This window comes from Dama dama, chromosome X (genome assembly GCF_033118175.1).
Source record: "Dama dama isolate Ldn47 chromosome X, ASM3311817v1, whole genome shotgun sequence".
NCBI lineage: Eukaryota > Metazoa > Chordata > Mammalia > Artiodactyla > Cervidae > Dama > Dama dama.
In genome coordinates, this window is record NC_083714.1 from 160,342,809 (window position 1) to 160,359,082 (window position 16,274).

Below are 16,274 nucleotides of genomic sequence, written 5' to 3' on the forward strand. Positions count from 1 at the left end.
GATGGCATGTCCCACAGACCTCTTCACCTGTGCTAAGATGCCAAGGCTGGAACACAAATCCCACCACGTGGGCAGCAGACTGGAACAGGAGAGACTCTGAGATAAGGCCCTGTCCTCAGGGCAGAGGGGTGGCAAGCATCCCTTGCCGGCATCTTTCTCCTTGATGAAAACACGTGATCAAATTTTGTAGGAGGAAGTTGAAGGGCGGGCTTTCCAGATAACTCAGCTGGTAAAGAATCCGCCTGCAACGGAGGAGACCCCAGTTTGATTCCTGGGTCGGGAAATCTGCTGGAGAAGGGATAGGCTACCCACTCCACGATTCTTGGGCTTCCCTGGTGGCTCAGCTGGTAAAGAATCCAACTGCAATACAAGAGACCCTGGTTCGATCCCTGGGTTGGGAAGATCCCCTGGAGAAGGGAAAGGCCGCCCACTCCAGTATTCTGGCCTGGAGAATCCCATGGACTGTTTAGTCCATAGGGTTGCAAAGAGTCGGACACCACTGAGCGACTGTCACTTAAGCTGAGGACAGGGAAAGCCTTGGGCACTTTGCTTCTGTGGCAGCTGCTCTCGTGGGTGCCTCCCTGAGCTGAGGGTTCGCTACGCCCCAGTTCAGTGTGGACACGCACAGCATCTCGGCGGGGCTGTGTACCAGCGCACGATCACGCCTCTACAATTACACACAGACTGCCTCCCCGCCCGCTAGGCTCTAAGTGAGGAAGAATGAATTCCTGATAACTGGTTGTGCCCGGTACCTGCACTGTGTCTGTTAAACAAAGGGATCCTTATTAAGTGGTAAATGGCTAGTGAGCCAGTTCAAAACTGGGTTACTAGGGAAAACGGAGAGGCAAAAACAGGCAAAAGATTTACTAAAAAAAAAAAAAAATCTTAAAGGGCAATTAAAGTACTATTTACTCACATCACAAGAGTAATTTATTTAAATCCAACAATCACAACAAATATTTATTAATCATGCACTGTATGACAAGCACTATGCTCGGAGCTGAGATTATGAAAACAAATTTGCTTAAATCTGATATTCTTCCTTATCTTAAGGAAAGGAAAGGTTACTGAACCTTTTAATTAGTTGCATGAAAATGAACTTTTCAATTAGTTGCATGTAGGTATGACAAGGGCTATAAAAAGGAGAGAAAAGGGATGTTTCTTTATTTCTTAAAGAGTTTAAATTCTTAAGAGTTATATTATGGAGCCTGTGAACACTTTTCCGTGACCCTTAAATGTGGTGGGATTGCACTCACCGGCAGGTGATCTCCTTTTCCCTTTTAACAAAGGATCTCAAAGTCGTGGTGTTCATCCTTGCTGGCCCAGGGACACATTTCTCATCTGTCTTCTGAGAATCGACGTGCTTGTTTTTGCTGTTGTTGCTCAGCCATGTCCGACTCTGCGACGCCACTGGACTGCAGCACACCAGGCTTCCCTGTCCTTCCCTATCTCCTGGACTTTGCTTAAACTCATGCCCATTGGGTCGATGATGCCATCAACCAACCATCTCGGCCTCTGTTGCCCTCTTCTCAACGTGCTGTCAGTGCCCAAATGCAGTAAGCAGCTGGCCCTGCCACCATAGATTTTGGCCCTGCGGACCTTATCTCTTCTTACATTTGTGATGCCCCCACATCACTTTAAGCCAGACCACCCCAGGCCTTAGGCCAGGGCTTTGCCAACTTTAGCATGCAGAGCAACCTCTGGGGATTCTGCTAAAGCGCAGACTCTGCTTCAGGAGATTTGAGGCCTGGGGTTCCTCCTTTCCAGTAAGATCCCTGGAGGATGCTCTCTTAGGAAGACCACACCCTACCAGAGAGTTAAAAGGCAGCGGAAGTATGAAAGATTGAACAGCACGTCCTTCTCCATTTCTTGATAGGCACTCCCCCTACCCTTCACTAAATCCTAATGGAGTCAAGAATTCAGCATAATGCAGTTGTACTATGCATAGTTGTTAGGATGTCTTCGGGATCGGCTGTTTACAAGGAAAAAAAAGAAAAAAATCGCCTCCTTAGTCATAACATCCGGGGTTCTTGCTTACAGAAAGTGTCCTCGGGCAGAGTGCAGGGCCCTGGCACTTCAAATGGGGGAGAAAGAAGAGGCGCAGGGGAAAGGCCATTTAGGAGAGCTCCCGCCCACTCCCTCTCCTGCTTAGAGACACTCTTGGCATTTTTCAGATTCTCTTCTGTAGCTTCGGTGGGGATAAACCTGTCCTCCAACAAGGGGATCTGTGCCACCTTCCACCACAAAGCCCGCCAATTCCTCCAGGCTTGGTTGTTAGGATTAGACAGGGACGACACTGTTCGGGGACAGAAGGAGCCGCCGCTCCTTTGCCTCTGGATGGAAATGCCAGCCGAGTGCGGGCCGCCACGCTGAGGTCTATCGAGGGGCAGCGGTGCCCGCTGACGAAAACAAGAGGCTGGCCCATTGCAGGCCGGCTCTGCAGCACCAACTTCCACGAGTTAGCGCCAGCTCGCATTTTGCCACCCCGTTTTGCAGAGAAGTCAGCTGGGAAGCTCAGAAAGGTTAACACAACCTGCGTCCACACAGCCTAAGGCGGCCTGAGGAACCGAACGCTGCCCAAAGCCGTAGTTCGGCCTCTCCAATAATGCTGAAGGACAACAAATCACAGGTTGCCTTGCAAAAGCCGAGGGACGGCCCGCCCCAAGGTGGCCTCCAGAGCCCGCCCAAACACGGACCGCCGGAACCGCCTCGAGGCGGAGGAGACGGGAAAGCACTTCCGGGAAACGGCCGGCCGCAGAGCCAAGCACTTCCGGTGCAAGGCACAGGAAGGTGGTTCGGAGGTTAGCGGACTCGCAGGTAAGGGCCGACCCTAGCTATCCGGAGACGGTACGAGCCCAGAATGTCGTCTCCCTTACCCGCGCGAGAAGAAACACCGCGGTGAAGCGGGCGGAGCGCGCGCCGCCATGTTGAGTCCGGCACTTTCAACGGAGCAGGCGGGGCCGAGCGGACGCCGGCGTCAGCGCGATGACGTCCTAGACCGGGCGCCTGCCTTCCGTCCGCGGAACCTTCCTGGGCGGGCCCAAGGCGCGCGTCGCCCCGCCCTGATCGGCGGGGCCAAGTTGAATGACGGCCCGGCCCTGCCTTCCTGTTCCGGTTGAGGGCGGGAGGATGCTGCTCTGAGCGGAAGTGTCTCAGACCTGCGTTGGTAGGGGGAAAGCGAGGGCGGGGCAGGGACGGGGCGAGCCGCAGGTTCCGGACCAGCCCACGTGTCTCCAGTGGGCAAGCGAGTCTGAGTAGGGGGCGTCCTTATTCCCGCCGCAGCCAGACCTCGGGGGTGGGAGGCTGGGCTTGGGCTTGCTACCGCTGGGCCGGCTCCTTGGAGGCTGAGCACCCAAACCCTTCTCCCCGCTCCATCTTTAAGAAATTAAATCCAAACCGGGGCTCGGCCTCAGTGGCTGAAGGCGCAAGGCCTGGCTCCAGGCATCAGGGCCTTCAGTTCTGTCCCTCAGTCGCGTCTGACTCTTTGCGACCCCGTGGACCGCAGCACGCCAGGCCTCCCTGTCCATCACCATCTCCCCGGAGCTTGCTCAAACTCATGTCCATCGGGTCGGTGATGCCATCCAACCATCTCATCCTCTGTCGTCCCCTTCTCCTCCCACCTTCAAACTTTCCCAGCATCAGGGTCTTTTCAAATGAGTCAGTTCTTCGCATAAGGTGGCCAAAGTATTGGAGTTTCAGCATCAGTCCTTCCAATGAACACCCAGTGATCTCCTTTATTCCCTTCCAATGATCTCCTTTAGGATGGACTGGTTGGATCTCCTTGCTGTCCAAGGGACTCTCAAGAGTCTTCTCCAACACCACAGTTCAAAAGCATCAATTCTTGGCATCAGGTGGCCGAAGTATTGGAGTTTCAGCTTCAGCATCAGTCCTTCCAATGAACATTCAGGACTGATTTCCTTTAGGATGGATCAGGGCCCTAGGTTCCTAAATTCCAGGCCCAGGCCAAGTACCTAATCTGAAGGTACCGAAATCCAGCGTAACACCCAAGAGCATTGCAAGGGTAACTGTTTTATACACATGGTGAAATTGTGCCCCCAGAGGTTTGGGGGGGGGGGGGGGCGGAAATATTTTACAGTTAAATTTATTGCAAACATCAGGTGGTGCAGGTGACATTTCTTTGAACCTTCAATTGCCCTTGACTGTCGCCATCTCAGTTTGTCTTGAGAAACTTCCCTATGAAATACATTGCATTGTTGAGTAATTCAGTATTGCATTATGGAATAATTGTGAGCATCAGTTTAAAAACAAAAGCAACACAAAAAACAAGGGAATGCTCACAAGGGAAACGGGTAGGGAGCCAAGCTGTCTATTTTAAGTTTACTGATGCCACTTGCAAAGGGCAAATGTGTCTTTAATCTGGAATTTGCTACAGGATGTAGTGATGTTACTAATGTTACCAATCACCCAGGCCCCCAAATGTTGCAAACGGTTAATAAAGAAGGCCAGATGCCTTGCCAGTTGAAATTAATCCATTTGCTTTTTGCCAAGTAATTAGAAAGTAGGCTGCATAGTCTATGTACTGAACAAATATAAACTGTTGTTAATTTCTTTTAAAATTAATATGATTATCTTGGGACAAGGTGAGCGAGGAAAAAGAAAGTGTTTCCTTGAAAGATTTGGATGTTCAGTCAGATTTTGATTGAAAATATGCTTAGACCAGAAAATTTGCTTTTGAACTGTGGCATTGGAGAAGACTCTTGAGAGTCCCTTGGACTGCAAGGAGATCCAACCAGTCCATCCTAAAGGAGATCAGTCCTGGGTGTTCATTGGAAGGACTGATGCTGAAGCTGAAACCCCAGTACTTTGGCCACCTGATGAGAAGAGCTGACTTATTGGAAAAGCCCCTGCTGCTGGGAAAGATTGAGGGCAGGAGGAGAAGGGGACGACAGAGGATGAGATGGTTGGATGGCATCACCGACTCAATGGACATGGGTTTGGGTGGACTCCGGGATTTGGTGATGGACAGGGAGGCCTGGCGGGCTGCAGTCCATGGGGTCACAAAGAGTTGGACATGACTGAGCGACTGAGCTGAGACACATTTACATACTCTTTGTGACCCCACAGACTATATATACAGTTCATGGGATTCTCCAGGCCAGTGTACTGGGGTGGGTAGCCTTTCCCTTCTCCAGGGCATCTTCCCAACCCAGGTCTTCTGCATTGCAGGCAGATTCTTTACCAGCTGAGCCACAAGGGAAGCCCAAGAATACTGGAGTGGGTAGCCTCTCCCTTCTCCACCGAGCGGATCTTCCCAACCCAGGAATCGAGCCGGGGTTTCCCACATTGCAGGCAGATTGTTTACCAACTGAGCTATATGGGAAGCTCGCGTACATATATATTTGTGTGTGTGTGTGTGTGTGTGTGTGTGTGTGTATTTATATATAATTAAACATACATAATTGTATTTATATCATCACTTCTAAGGAATGATGACTATCATCCGTGTGGAACAAACTATACCACCTTACGGACATTTCTTTCTTGGGTTTTGTTTCCCCAGTTTTGCAGCTAGGATGCCACACATCAACTTGTCGTTTGCAGCGTGTGGGTTTCTGGGCGTTTACCACTTGGGGGCAGCATCGGCACTTTGCAAACACGGCCGAAAGCTGCTGAAGGATGTCAAGGCCTTTGCCGGAGCTTCTGCGGGATCCTTGGTTGCTTCAGTTCTCCTCACGGCGCCGCAGAAAATAGAGGTAATTAAGTGGTAACTAGGCTGTGCTGCTCATCAATAAATTAAGAACAAACAGCGAAGATGATTGTTTAACTCTATTAAGTTAACTGCATAAAAGTCCTCCTTTGCCTAGGAAACCAAAAAGGTTAAGACTTCTTTTAAAATGTAACCGTTAGAGAGCCGTGCTCCCCGTTTGGAGAAGAAGATTATTCCGGGGGAGTGCCAATAAGACAAGGAAATAAAATGCCTTATTTTGCTCATGAGTGTTTCTTTAGTCTTAAGACCCCAGCTTGGTTTCTTTCAAGCCAAGGTTTACTTCTCCGTTAACTGATCATGAGAACACAGGGCCTGTTCTCAAGGCCTGGAGCACACGGCTGATAAAGTCTTTGCTTGCTTCTACTTACAGACAGGCATATAAACTCAAACGTGACCCTGTAATTTAAGTGGAATGATAGTGGAATTTAATACCTTTTTCATTCCCACAGTAAGAAGCCCTGAATTTCAAGCAGTGTATCTAGTAGTAATAATAATAAGCTTTCACTAAGTGTTTCATTTTTAATGCAGTCTATATTTCTAAGCCTTCCATGGTGGCTCAGTAGTAAAGAACCTGCCTGATGTTCAGGAGACCCGGGTTCAATCCCCGGGCCCAGAAGATCCCCTGGAGAGAGAAATGGCAACCCACTCGAATATTCTTGCCTGGAGAATCCCATGGACAGAGGAGCCTGGCAGGTTATAGTCCATGGGGTCGCAAAAGACTTCAACACAGCTTAGCGACTAAACTATAACAACAAACACTGTTTTTAAAAATCTGTTTCTGCTTCTAGACAGTCGGTTAAAGGACAACAACAACAGTGTTTTTAAAATCAATTTTCTCCTTCTAGACTGTCGTGATGCACTCTGTGACTTTGAGAACTGGCCTCAGCGGGTGGAAAATATTCTATTTGTTAATTAAGTGCATGCTCTTAACCACTTGCAATAGTCATCAAATAATGATTAACACTTCCATGCCTGGGGATGAGTTTCAGTTCACACTTAAGTGTTCAAAAGCACAACATTTTAAACACAAGAGACTTTATTGGGAAGGGACGCCTGGGTGGAGAGCAGGTGGGTGAGGGAACCCAGGAGGACCACTCTGACACGTGGCTCGCAGTCTGGGGATTCAGGGTGGTGGGATTAGTCTCCGGGTTGTCTCTGGGCAATCCGTCTGACTCACGGGCCTTCCTGTTTGTGCATGCATTGCTCAGCCAAGATGAATGCCAGCAAGAAGGATTCTGGGAGGTGGAAGGACATGTGGTGTCCTCCTTTTGACCTTTCCCGGACCCCTCTGGTTGGTGGAGGCTTGTTAGTTGGACGTTCCTTACCAGGAGCCTCCTGTCGTAAGATAACTCACGTAAACGGTTAGTATCGGGCCGAGTTAGGATGGGCGGTTTCGGGCAGTGTCTCCCGTGACACAGTGGCTCTGTGTATCTTGTGAATCCCAGTGCCTAGCCCAAAGCCTGAGGCCAAGTAGCTTGCTGGATGGATGAACTAAAAAAATCAAAGATGGATCTGGGTTCAGATCCTGGCTGTGACACTCAATGACGTAGTAGGAAAGATGCTTAACCCTACAAACTTCAGTTTTCCTGTCTGTCCTGTGTGGCCATTGTATCCACCTGGCATTCTTTTTTTTTCCTTTTTTAACCTTCATTTTTAATTGAAGGATAATTACAATATTGTGTTGGTTTCTGCCATACATCCACATGGATCAGATAGGTATACATGTATCCCCTTCCTTTTAAAACTAAGTCCCACCTCCCATCCCACATTCTATTTTTCTTATTTCTTTTTAGTGAAGTATAGCTGATTTACAGTTGTTATTCGTTTCTGTTGTGCAACAAAGTGACTTAGTTATACACACACACACACATATGTGTATATATATGTATACATTAATTTTTAATATTCTTTTCTGTTACGGTTTGTCATAGGATATTTTTTTCCACTGGTGTATAGTTGCTTTCCCGGCTTCCCTGGTGGCTCAGATGGTGAAGAATCCGCCTGCAGTGCAGGAGACCCCGGTTCGATCCCTGGGTCGGGAAGATCCCCTGGAGGAGGGCAAAGCAACGCACTCCAGTATTCTGGCCTGGAGAATCCCATGGACAGAGGAGCCTGGCGGGCTGCAATCCATGGGGTGGCAAAGAGGCAGACAGGACTGAGCAATTGCACAACACACAGTTGTTGTCCAATGTTCTGATAGTTTTTGCTTTACCATAACGTGAATCAGTGAGAAGTATGACACGTCCCCTCCCGCTTGAACCGCCCTCCCACCTCCCTCCCCATCCCACCCCTTTAGGTTGTCACAAAGCCCCAGTTTGAGTCCCCTGAGTCATACGTCAAATTCCCACTGGCTCTGTATTTTACTTATGTTAACCCACCTTGCATTCTCACGTGGGCACGTGCCAACAGAGGATCCAGCATTGGCTTGCCTGTTAGACCCCACTTAGGGAGCAGGGGGGCTTTTGTTGAGCACCTCTGCCCCGGACTAACCTCCAGAGACTGAGATCTGCTCTTTGCAGACGACAGTCATCACAACTCCTTTCTCTGTTGTCAGGGTTGGTGTTAATTGTCAGTGCTATTGCAGAGCGACAACTGAAATGTTTCTGAGGCCACAGAATTGTCGTGGGAGAGAGGAGTTGCCTTAGAGAGGTCTGTAGAAAAAAAAGTGCTGAGTTAGCATTGGAATCCAGCCTTCAAGGATTTTCCAAAGGTGATTTAAGAAAAAAAAAAAAAAAAGAACAGATTGTAATTGGGAGAACACATAGCTTGCCTGGGGACAAGGAATGGTGGGTAAGGACCAGAAGGAGGATCAGGCCCAGAAGAGATTCTAGCCTATGAAGCACCCAACATCTGGGGTTAGCTTTTTAGGGTCCAGGTAATTTGTTTGGCAGGGTTCCCTGGTGACTCAGATGGTAAAGAATTTGCCTGCTATGCCGGAGACCCGGGTTCAATCCCTGGGTTGGGAAGATCCCTTGGAAGAGGGCATGGTATTCTTGCCTGGAGAATCCCATGGACAGAGGAGCTTGACGGGCTACAGTCCATGGAGTTGCAAAGAGTCAGACAGGACTGAGCAACTATCACTTACTTATATAATTACCTTGTGTGGTGGGCACAGAGTTCTGGAACCAGAATGACTTTTTCTGACAAAACATAGGGTGACCTGTTACTTTTCTTTTTCAGGAGTGTAACAAGTTTACCTATGATTTTGCCGAAGAAATCCGAAGGCAGTCTTTCGGGGCACTAACACCTGGCTATGATTTCATGGCCCGACTAAGGTACGTATTTTTATATTTATCAATCAGTTCATTTCCGTCATTCAGTCGTGTCCAACTCTTTGCGACCCCTTGGACCGCGGCACACCAGGCCTCCCTGTCCATCACCCACTCCCGGAGTTTGCTCAAACTTGTGCCCATTGAGTCAGTGATGCCATCCCACCATCTCATCCTCTGTCGTGCCCTTCACCTCCCGCCTTCAGTCTTTCCCAGCATCAGGGTCTTTTCCAATTAGCCAGTTCTTTGCATCAGGTGGCCAAAGGATTGGAACTTCAGCTTCAGCATCAATCCTTCCATTGAGTATTCAGGACTGATTTCCTTAGGATGGACTGGTTGGGATCTCTTCACAGTCCAGAGGACTCTCAAGAGTCTTTGCCAACGCCACAGTTCAATACCACCAAAGCATCAATTCTTCAGCACTCAGCTTTCTTTATAGTCCAACTCTCACATCCAAACATGACTACTGGAAAGAAAAACCATAGATTTGACTAGACAGACTTTTGTTGACCAAGTAATATCTCTGCGTTTTAATATGCTGTCTAGGTTAGTCATAGCTTTTCTTCCAAGGAGCAAGCGTCTTTTAATTTCACGGCTGCAGTCACCATCTGCAATGATTTTGGAGCCCCCAAAAATAAAGTTTGTGACTCTTTCCCTATCTATTTGCCAGGAAGTGATGAGACCAGATGCCATGATCTTAGTTTTCTGAATGTTGAATTTTAAGCCAACTTTTTCACTCCTCCTCTTTCACTTTCATCAAGAGGCTCTTTAATTCCTCTTCACTTTCTGCCATAAGGGTGGTGTCATCTGCGCATCTGAGGTTACTGATATTTCTCCCAGCAATCTTGATTCCAGGTGGGAATATACATATTCCCAGGTGGCACAGTGGCAAAGAATCCATCTGCCAATGCAGGACACACAGGAGACTCGGGTTGGATTCAGAAAGATTCCCCTGGAGGAGGGCGTAGCAACCCACTCCCGTATTCTTGCCTGAGGAATCCCATGGACAGAGGAGCCTGGCAGGCTACAGTCCATGGGGTTGCAAAGAGTCGGAAATGACGGAGCAGCAGAGCGTGTACATAGCACGTTTCACCGCAGAGGGTGTGTAACCGGGATGCTGTGGATGAACCGTGGCAAGCTCGATCAACATTGTCGCTCCTCGGATTTTTACAAGGAGGCCAGTAATCAAAAGGGAACCGTGCGGTGGACAGTCAGGCTGCTCCAGATGGCAGTTCTCTTGCTCTCTGTACGTCCCCCGGCCAGACCAGTCCTGACTACCCGGGCAGCCACTCTCGTCTCCTTGCCTGTCTCTGCCCCGTGATCCTCCTCATCTTTAGGCCAGAGGGGCTCCACCTGCTAGTTTCCTGAAGCGGGATGGCTGCCCTCCACGATGGTTGTTAACCTCCAACCTTATGAGCCGCTCCCTGCTGTCACCAAGGAGCCCACCTGACCCAGTGCCCCGTATAAACAGTGACCTCCCCTTCCCGCCAGTCTCGGCTGTCTTGTCCCGTCCACGACACTCGGGCGGGTTGTTGCTCCACCGCCTTTATTTTATATATATGTTTTTTTATGGCTTTGGATGTGTGAGATTCTGCAGCTGCTAAGCTTCTGGCGTCCCTGTTACTGTGCCTGGGCTCTCTCCCATGGGATTCGGTGGGGGCTGCTAGGAGGCTCGCAGGCCCGAGGGGGTGCAGTCCTGCAGGCCGCTCCCTTTCTCTCCTCCAGGAGCGGAGTGGAGTCGATTCTCCCCGCCAACGCGCACGAGCTGGCCCACGACCGCCTGCACGTCTCCATCACCAACACCAGGACCAGGCGGAACTGCCTGGTCTCCCGCTTCCCCTCCAGGGAGGACCTCATCCAGGTAAAGGCGGCCGCGTCCCTCGTTGCAGGAAGCCAGCCAGCGTCGGTGTGCGTGCTGATCACAGTGAGCGTGCGGGGTCTTTAAATCGGCAGTATCCAATGTTTCGGGCGCCAGAGAGGGTTTCATGGAACACTTTTTTTTTATTTTTCCTTAAAAGCCTTTTTATTTTGTATTGGGGTATAGCTAATTAATAAACAATGTTGGGATAGTTGCAGGTGGACGGCAGAGGGACTCAGCCACACATGTACATGTATCCCTGTGGCTCAGCTGGTAAGGAATCCAACCCCCAGTGCCGGAGACCTGGGTTCGATCCCTGGATTAGGAAGATCCCCTGGAGGAGGGCATGGCAACCCACTCCAGTATTCTTGCCTGGGGAATCCCCAAGGACAGAGGAGCCTGGTGGGCTACGGTCCGTGGGGTCACAAAGAGTCAGAGATGCCTGAAGCGACTAAGCATGAAGCACGTTCTCCCCCAAACTCCCCTCCCATCGGGGCTGCCACGTGACATTGAGCTGAGTTCCCCGGGCTGGACAGCAGGTCCTTGTGGGTTCTCCATGTTCAATGCAGCCTTGTGTCCACGTCCATCCCAGACTCCGCAACTATCCGTCCTCTACGTCCTTCACCCCCACCACGTTACCCAAGCCTAAGTTTATTCTCTGTAAGTCTGAGAGTCTCTTTCTCTTCTGTAAGTTCATTTGTATCACTGAGGACAGTTTTTCCATGGAGTGGGGAAGAGTGCAGGAGGATGTCTTGGGGGTGATTCAAGCACGTTACATTTATTGCCCACTTTATTTGTATTATTGCATAAGTTCCACCTCAGGTCCTCAGGCATTTGATCGTGGACGTTGGAACCCCTGCTGTAAATCCGGCTTTGCCTCTCAGGCCTCACAGATAATGGGTGCTCCATCAGTCTTGCGTGGATCCCGATGGATGGATCTCAGTGTTCCTGAGGCCACAGCACAGCAGGCGGCTCCCAGAGGCCTGCGGACGAGCCCAGTGTGTTTCCTCATGTTCACTGGGGCCACGTTTACTGAGTGAATGAGCTTGAGTACCAGTAACTGTTCTTTACATGGTTGTACGTTAATGCTCCGCAGCTCACGTGAGACTTTGTGCGTGGACTACCGCGTTCGGCCCTTCTGTAAATCAGGCAGGACAGGCGTGATTTACGCCTCTTCTGTTGCTTCTTTAACAGAAGAAAGGGGCGGAAAGATTGTATGTGACGCGCCCCAGGGTGTACCGATTGCCAGTGGGAATCCGGGTCTCTTAACCTTTTCAATAGAATGTTCCCTTTCGTTTCTTCCATTTGGCGGTGACGCCTTTCTGTCCGCACACACGTGGAAGCTGGTTGAGAATTCATGATCTCTGGGAGCTATTTCAGCTGACTTGCAAATAGCAATGTATTGGTAAGGGGATACATGACATATTTTAAATTGGTAAGGACACAGGAGGGCTTCCCTACTGGCTCAGAAGGCTCAGTTGGTAAAGAATCTGCCTGCCAATGCAGGACACCTGGGTTCGATCCCTGGGTCGGGAAGACCCCCTGGAGAAGGAAATGGCAACCTGCTCCAGTATTCTAGCCTGGAGGACCCCATGGACAGAGGAGCCTGGCGGGCTACAACCATGGGGTTGCAGAGTCAGAAGGACTGAGTGACTAATGTGCAAGAATGCACTGCTCTTAGAAACGCCAGCCGATTTTTCTTTTCCTTCTGTGGGTATTGTGGGGCTTCCCTCATGGTAAAGATGGTAAAGAATCTGCCTGCAATGCGGGAGACCTGGGTTTGATCCCCTTAAGAAGGGCATGGCTACCCACTCCAGTACTCTTGGGTGGAGAATCCCCACGGGCAGAGGAGCCTGGTGGGCTGCAGTCCATGGGGTCACAAAGAGTCGGACACGACTGAGGGACTCACACTTTATCTTTCTGTGGGAAACACAGCAAGCCTCTGGTGATAGAGAACATGTGTGTGCAGATAGCAGCCGGTGATGGATTGAGCGTGAGAGCTAAAAGTTCCACGTGAACTAAATGATAAATGCATTGTGGGTTTTTTTTTTTAACTATTGAATCTCCCTGTTTAAATTTTACGTTTGAATGATATGATTTGAAGTACCTAATGAAGTGTTGAGCTGACAAGTTACTCTGCGACTTAAGAGATTAGAATATTTTCCCTCTGTGTACCAATCACTCCTGTCTCACTCATACACTGATATTCAATCTGTCTTAAGAAAATATTTTTCTATAATGTAATTGTTAAGCTTGTGGAGGCTTAAAGACTAGAAAGGGGGAAGCTGGTAAATCCATGCCTAAGTTGTCTCAAATCGTCAACCCCAACACAGAGACATCAGGCTGGCAGTGGGTCAGAACACCTCTTCTTGTGCGTAAGGGGACAAGATTGTAAATAAGGGACTGTCATCCCATCGTAAAACAGGAGGGGAGGGACTTCCCTCGTGGTCCAGCGGTTAGGACTCTGAGCTTCTACTGCAGGGGGCCCAGGTTCCATTCCTGGGTGGGGAACTAATTCCCACATGCTGTGCAGTGGGGCCACCGAAATATATATATATATATATATATATATATATATATATATATATATAATTTTTTGTTTGTTTGTTTTTGTTTTTGTTTTCCCTTGAAAGGAATTCTGCCCATGGTTTCTACCTTTTCATTGAGTCTGTGCCTGGCTACTCTATCTACAGAACCCCTGATATTTCCTATCAGTTCAGTTTGGTTCAGTCGCTCAGTCCTGTCTGACTCTCTGCAACCCCCTGGATTGTAGCACGCCAGGCCTCCCTGTCCATCACCAACTCCTGGAGCTTACTCAGACTCATGTCCATCACGTGGGTGATGCCATCCAACCATCTCATCCTCTGTCGTCCCCTTCTCCTCCTGCCCTCAATCTTTGCCAGCATCAGGGTCTTTTCCAATGAGTCAGCCCTTTGCATCAGGTGGCCAAAGTATTGGAGTTTCAGCTTCAACATCAGTCCTTCCAATGAATATTTAAGACTGATTTCCTTTAGGATGGTCTCATTGGATTTCCTTGCTGTCCAAGGGACTCTCAAGAGTCTTCTCCAACAACACAGTTCAAAAGCATCAATTCTTCAGCACTCAGCTTTCTTTATGGTCCAACTCTCACATCCATACATGACTACTGGAAAAACCATAGCCCTGACTAGATGGACCTTTGTTGGCAAAGTAATGTCTCTGCTTTTTAATATGCTATCTATGTTGATCATAGCTTTTCTTCCAAGGAGCAAGCTATCTTTTAATTTCATGGCTACAGTCACCATCTGCAGTGATTTTGGAGTACCCCCCCCCAAAAAAAATAAAGTCTCTCACTGTATCCATTGTTTCCCCATCTATTTGCCATGAAGTGATGGGACCAGATCCCATGATGTTAGTTTTCTAAATGTTGAGTTTTAAGCCAACTTTTTCACTCTCCTCTTTCACTTTTCATCAAGAGGCTCTTTAGTTCTTCTTCGCTTTCTGCCATAAGGGTGGTGTCATCTGCATATCTGAGGTTATTTATATTTCTCCCGGCAATCTTGATTCCAGCTTGTGCTTCATCTAACCTGCATTTTGCATGATGTACTCTGCATAGAAGTTAAATAAGCAGGCTGACAATATGCAGCCTTGACGTACTCCGTTCCCTATTTGGAACCAGTCTGCTGTTCCATGTCCAGTTCTAGCTGTCGCTTCCTGACCTGCATGCAGGTTTCTCAGGAGGCAGGTCAGGTGGTCTGGATATTTTCCGTATCTTGCACCGTGAATCACCGACCACTGTTCAGCATACGTTTGTGACTGCTCTGTTTAACGTAGTTTTTGTCTGTCTGCCCTCACTAGAGTGTAAGCTCCACGGAGGGTCAGGGACTGCTGCCTTCTGTCCCCTGAGTGCCCAGACCTCACACTGTGCCAGCTCCATCAATGTGTGTTCCATGAATGAATATGAACTGATAAATCCATGAACTGAGGGGGCACCTACTAAAAGTACGAAGAAGCTGTTATCCTTCACATTCAGTGATCTGGACAAAATAAGGGAGCTAGTTTAGTGGCCCCACAGCAGTCCAGGTGTCTAACATTCTGCTTGGTGGCCATGCCCCCACTCTGCCGCTGCTAGATAAAATCACCCTCTTAATTCCTTTCATGTGGGAGTGTGACTAACATCCCCCCCTCCCCACTAAAATGTCCACACTGTACTCCCCAGGACCTGTCAATCCGGCCTCTTGCTTGGCAGAGGGGATTGTGTAGACAGGATGAACATGAGGGTCTAAGTGGTGCTGGGATACGTGGGCGGACCCCAGCTAAGCCTGTGTGGGTTTAGAAATAAGAGACTTTTCATAAGGAGGTCACGGAGGGTGTGCACCCCTTGGACCAGCCAGCGACGCTGAGGGACCAAAGTCCTACAGCCTCTGGAACTTGACGCTCTACCAAGATCCAAATGAGCAGGAAACCCAGTCTCCCCAGGAGCCCTCAGGAAGGAAGGCCCTGCCATCACCTTAATTGTTTCGCTCAGGTGGATCCAGCCCGTTTTGGGTTCCGATCTCCATCCCCCTAGGATCGTCCAAATATTTGTCTTGTTTTTAGACTCTCGTTTGCTGTCGCTTGTTAAAGCAGCAAAAGCGACCCGTGGTGGTGGTTTAGTTGCTCAGTCGTGTCCGACTCTTTGCAACCCCACGGACTATACCCCGCCAGGCTTCTCTGTCCCTGGGACTTCCCAAGGCAAGATGCTGGAGTGGGTTGCCATTTCCTTCTCCAGAATAGCGAACTGTGGCCGTACGTAAACTGGACTTTTTTTTTTTTCTTCTGATTTGCTTTGTTTTGTATAATAACTACTCAGAGAACTAGCGTAATTACTTGGGTTCATTGAACGGAAGAGAAACAGTTGACACACTGCATAATACCTTGTAAGGAGAATAACTGAATAATTAACATGTATCCTAGGTTATACGAGATGCATTTTAAATGTTGAGTAGAATGCTCTAACCTTTTGCAGAAACTGGAAAAAAAAAAAAAAAGGTGGTTAGTTCCTTGACAGCAGATGGTGGTGATAATAATGTATGAAATATATGCCTGGAATACACATGAGTATGTAGTTCAAAGAGCAAGATTGGTGAAACCTACAAGAGTGAAGAAGAAAAAAGCATCATGACGGGAAAAAAAATAAATAAACCCTCCCGCTCTGGGTGGTGACATGCTATGTTCTGATGAAAGAGGCCAGTGGGAACTGCTGTCTGAGATAGCTGTTCTTTCCAATTTTTTTTTTTTTCAATCTAAAGCAAAAAGTGAAAGTGAAGGTCACTCAGTTGTGTCTGACTCTTTGTGACCCCATGGACTATACAGTCCATGGAATTCTCCAGGTCAGAATACTGGAGCGGGTAGCCATTCCCTTCTCCAGGGGATCTTCCCAACCCAGGGATCAAACCCA

General features: G+C 48.8%; 1 protein-coding gene and 1 long non-coding RNA gene across 14 annotated transcripts in view; one reads left to right on the forward strand and one right to left on the reverse strand.

Moving 5' to 3' along the window:
- LOC133052266 (uncharacterized) overlaps positions 1–3,028 on the reverse strand; it is a 462,497-nt gene extending 459,469 nt beyond the window's left edge. For 2 of the 5 annotated variants that reach the window (XR_009692013.1, XR_009692010.1), the window contains exons 1-2: positions 2,877–3,025; positions 1,257–1,972 (exon numbers count right to left, since the gene is read on the reverse strand). This is a non-coding gene — a long non-coding RNA (uncharacterized LOC133052266). Of the gene's footprint in view, positions 1–1,256; positions 1,973–2,876 lie in introns of all 5 variants that reach the window. The other 3 variants (XR_009692012.1, XR_009692014.1, XR_009692011.1) reach the window with 2 other exon arrangements.
- The window catches only part of PNPLA4 (patatin like phospholipase domain containing 4), a 103,213-nt gene continuing 88,932 nt past the window's right edge, over positions 1,994–16,274 (forward strand). For 3 of the 9 annotated variants that reach the window (XM_061137066.1, XM_061137064.1, XM_061137070.1), the window contains exons 1-5: positions 1,995–2,817; positions 5,522–5,714; positions 7,660–7,749; positions 8,909–9,003; positions 10,723–10,858. In XM_061137066.1, coding sequence (XP_060993049.1) covers positions 5,535–5,714; positions 7,660–7,749; positions 8,909–9,003; positions 10,723–10,858 — 501 coding nt within the window. In that variant the 5' untranslated portion in view covers positions 1,995–2,817; positions 5,522–5,534. Of the gene's footprint in view, positions 2,818–3,061; positions 3,167–5,521; positions 5,715–7,659; positions 7,750–8,908; positions 9,004–10,722; positions 10,859–16,274 lie in introns of those variants that run through there. The other 6 variants (XM_061137068.1, XM_061137061.1, XM_061137063.1 and 3 more) reach the window with 5 other exon arrangements.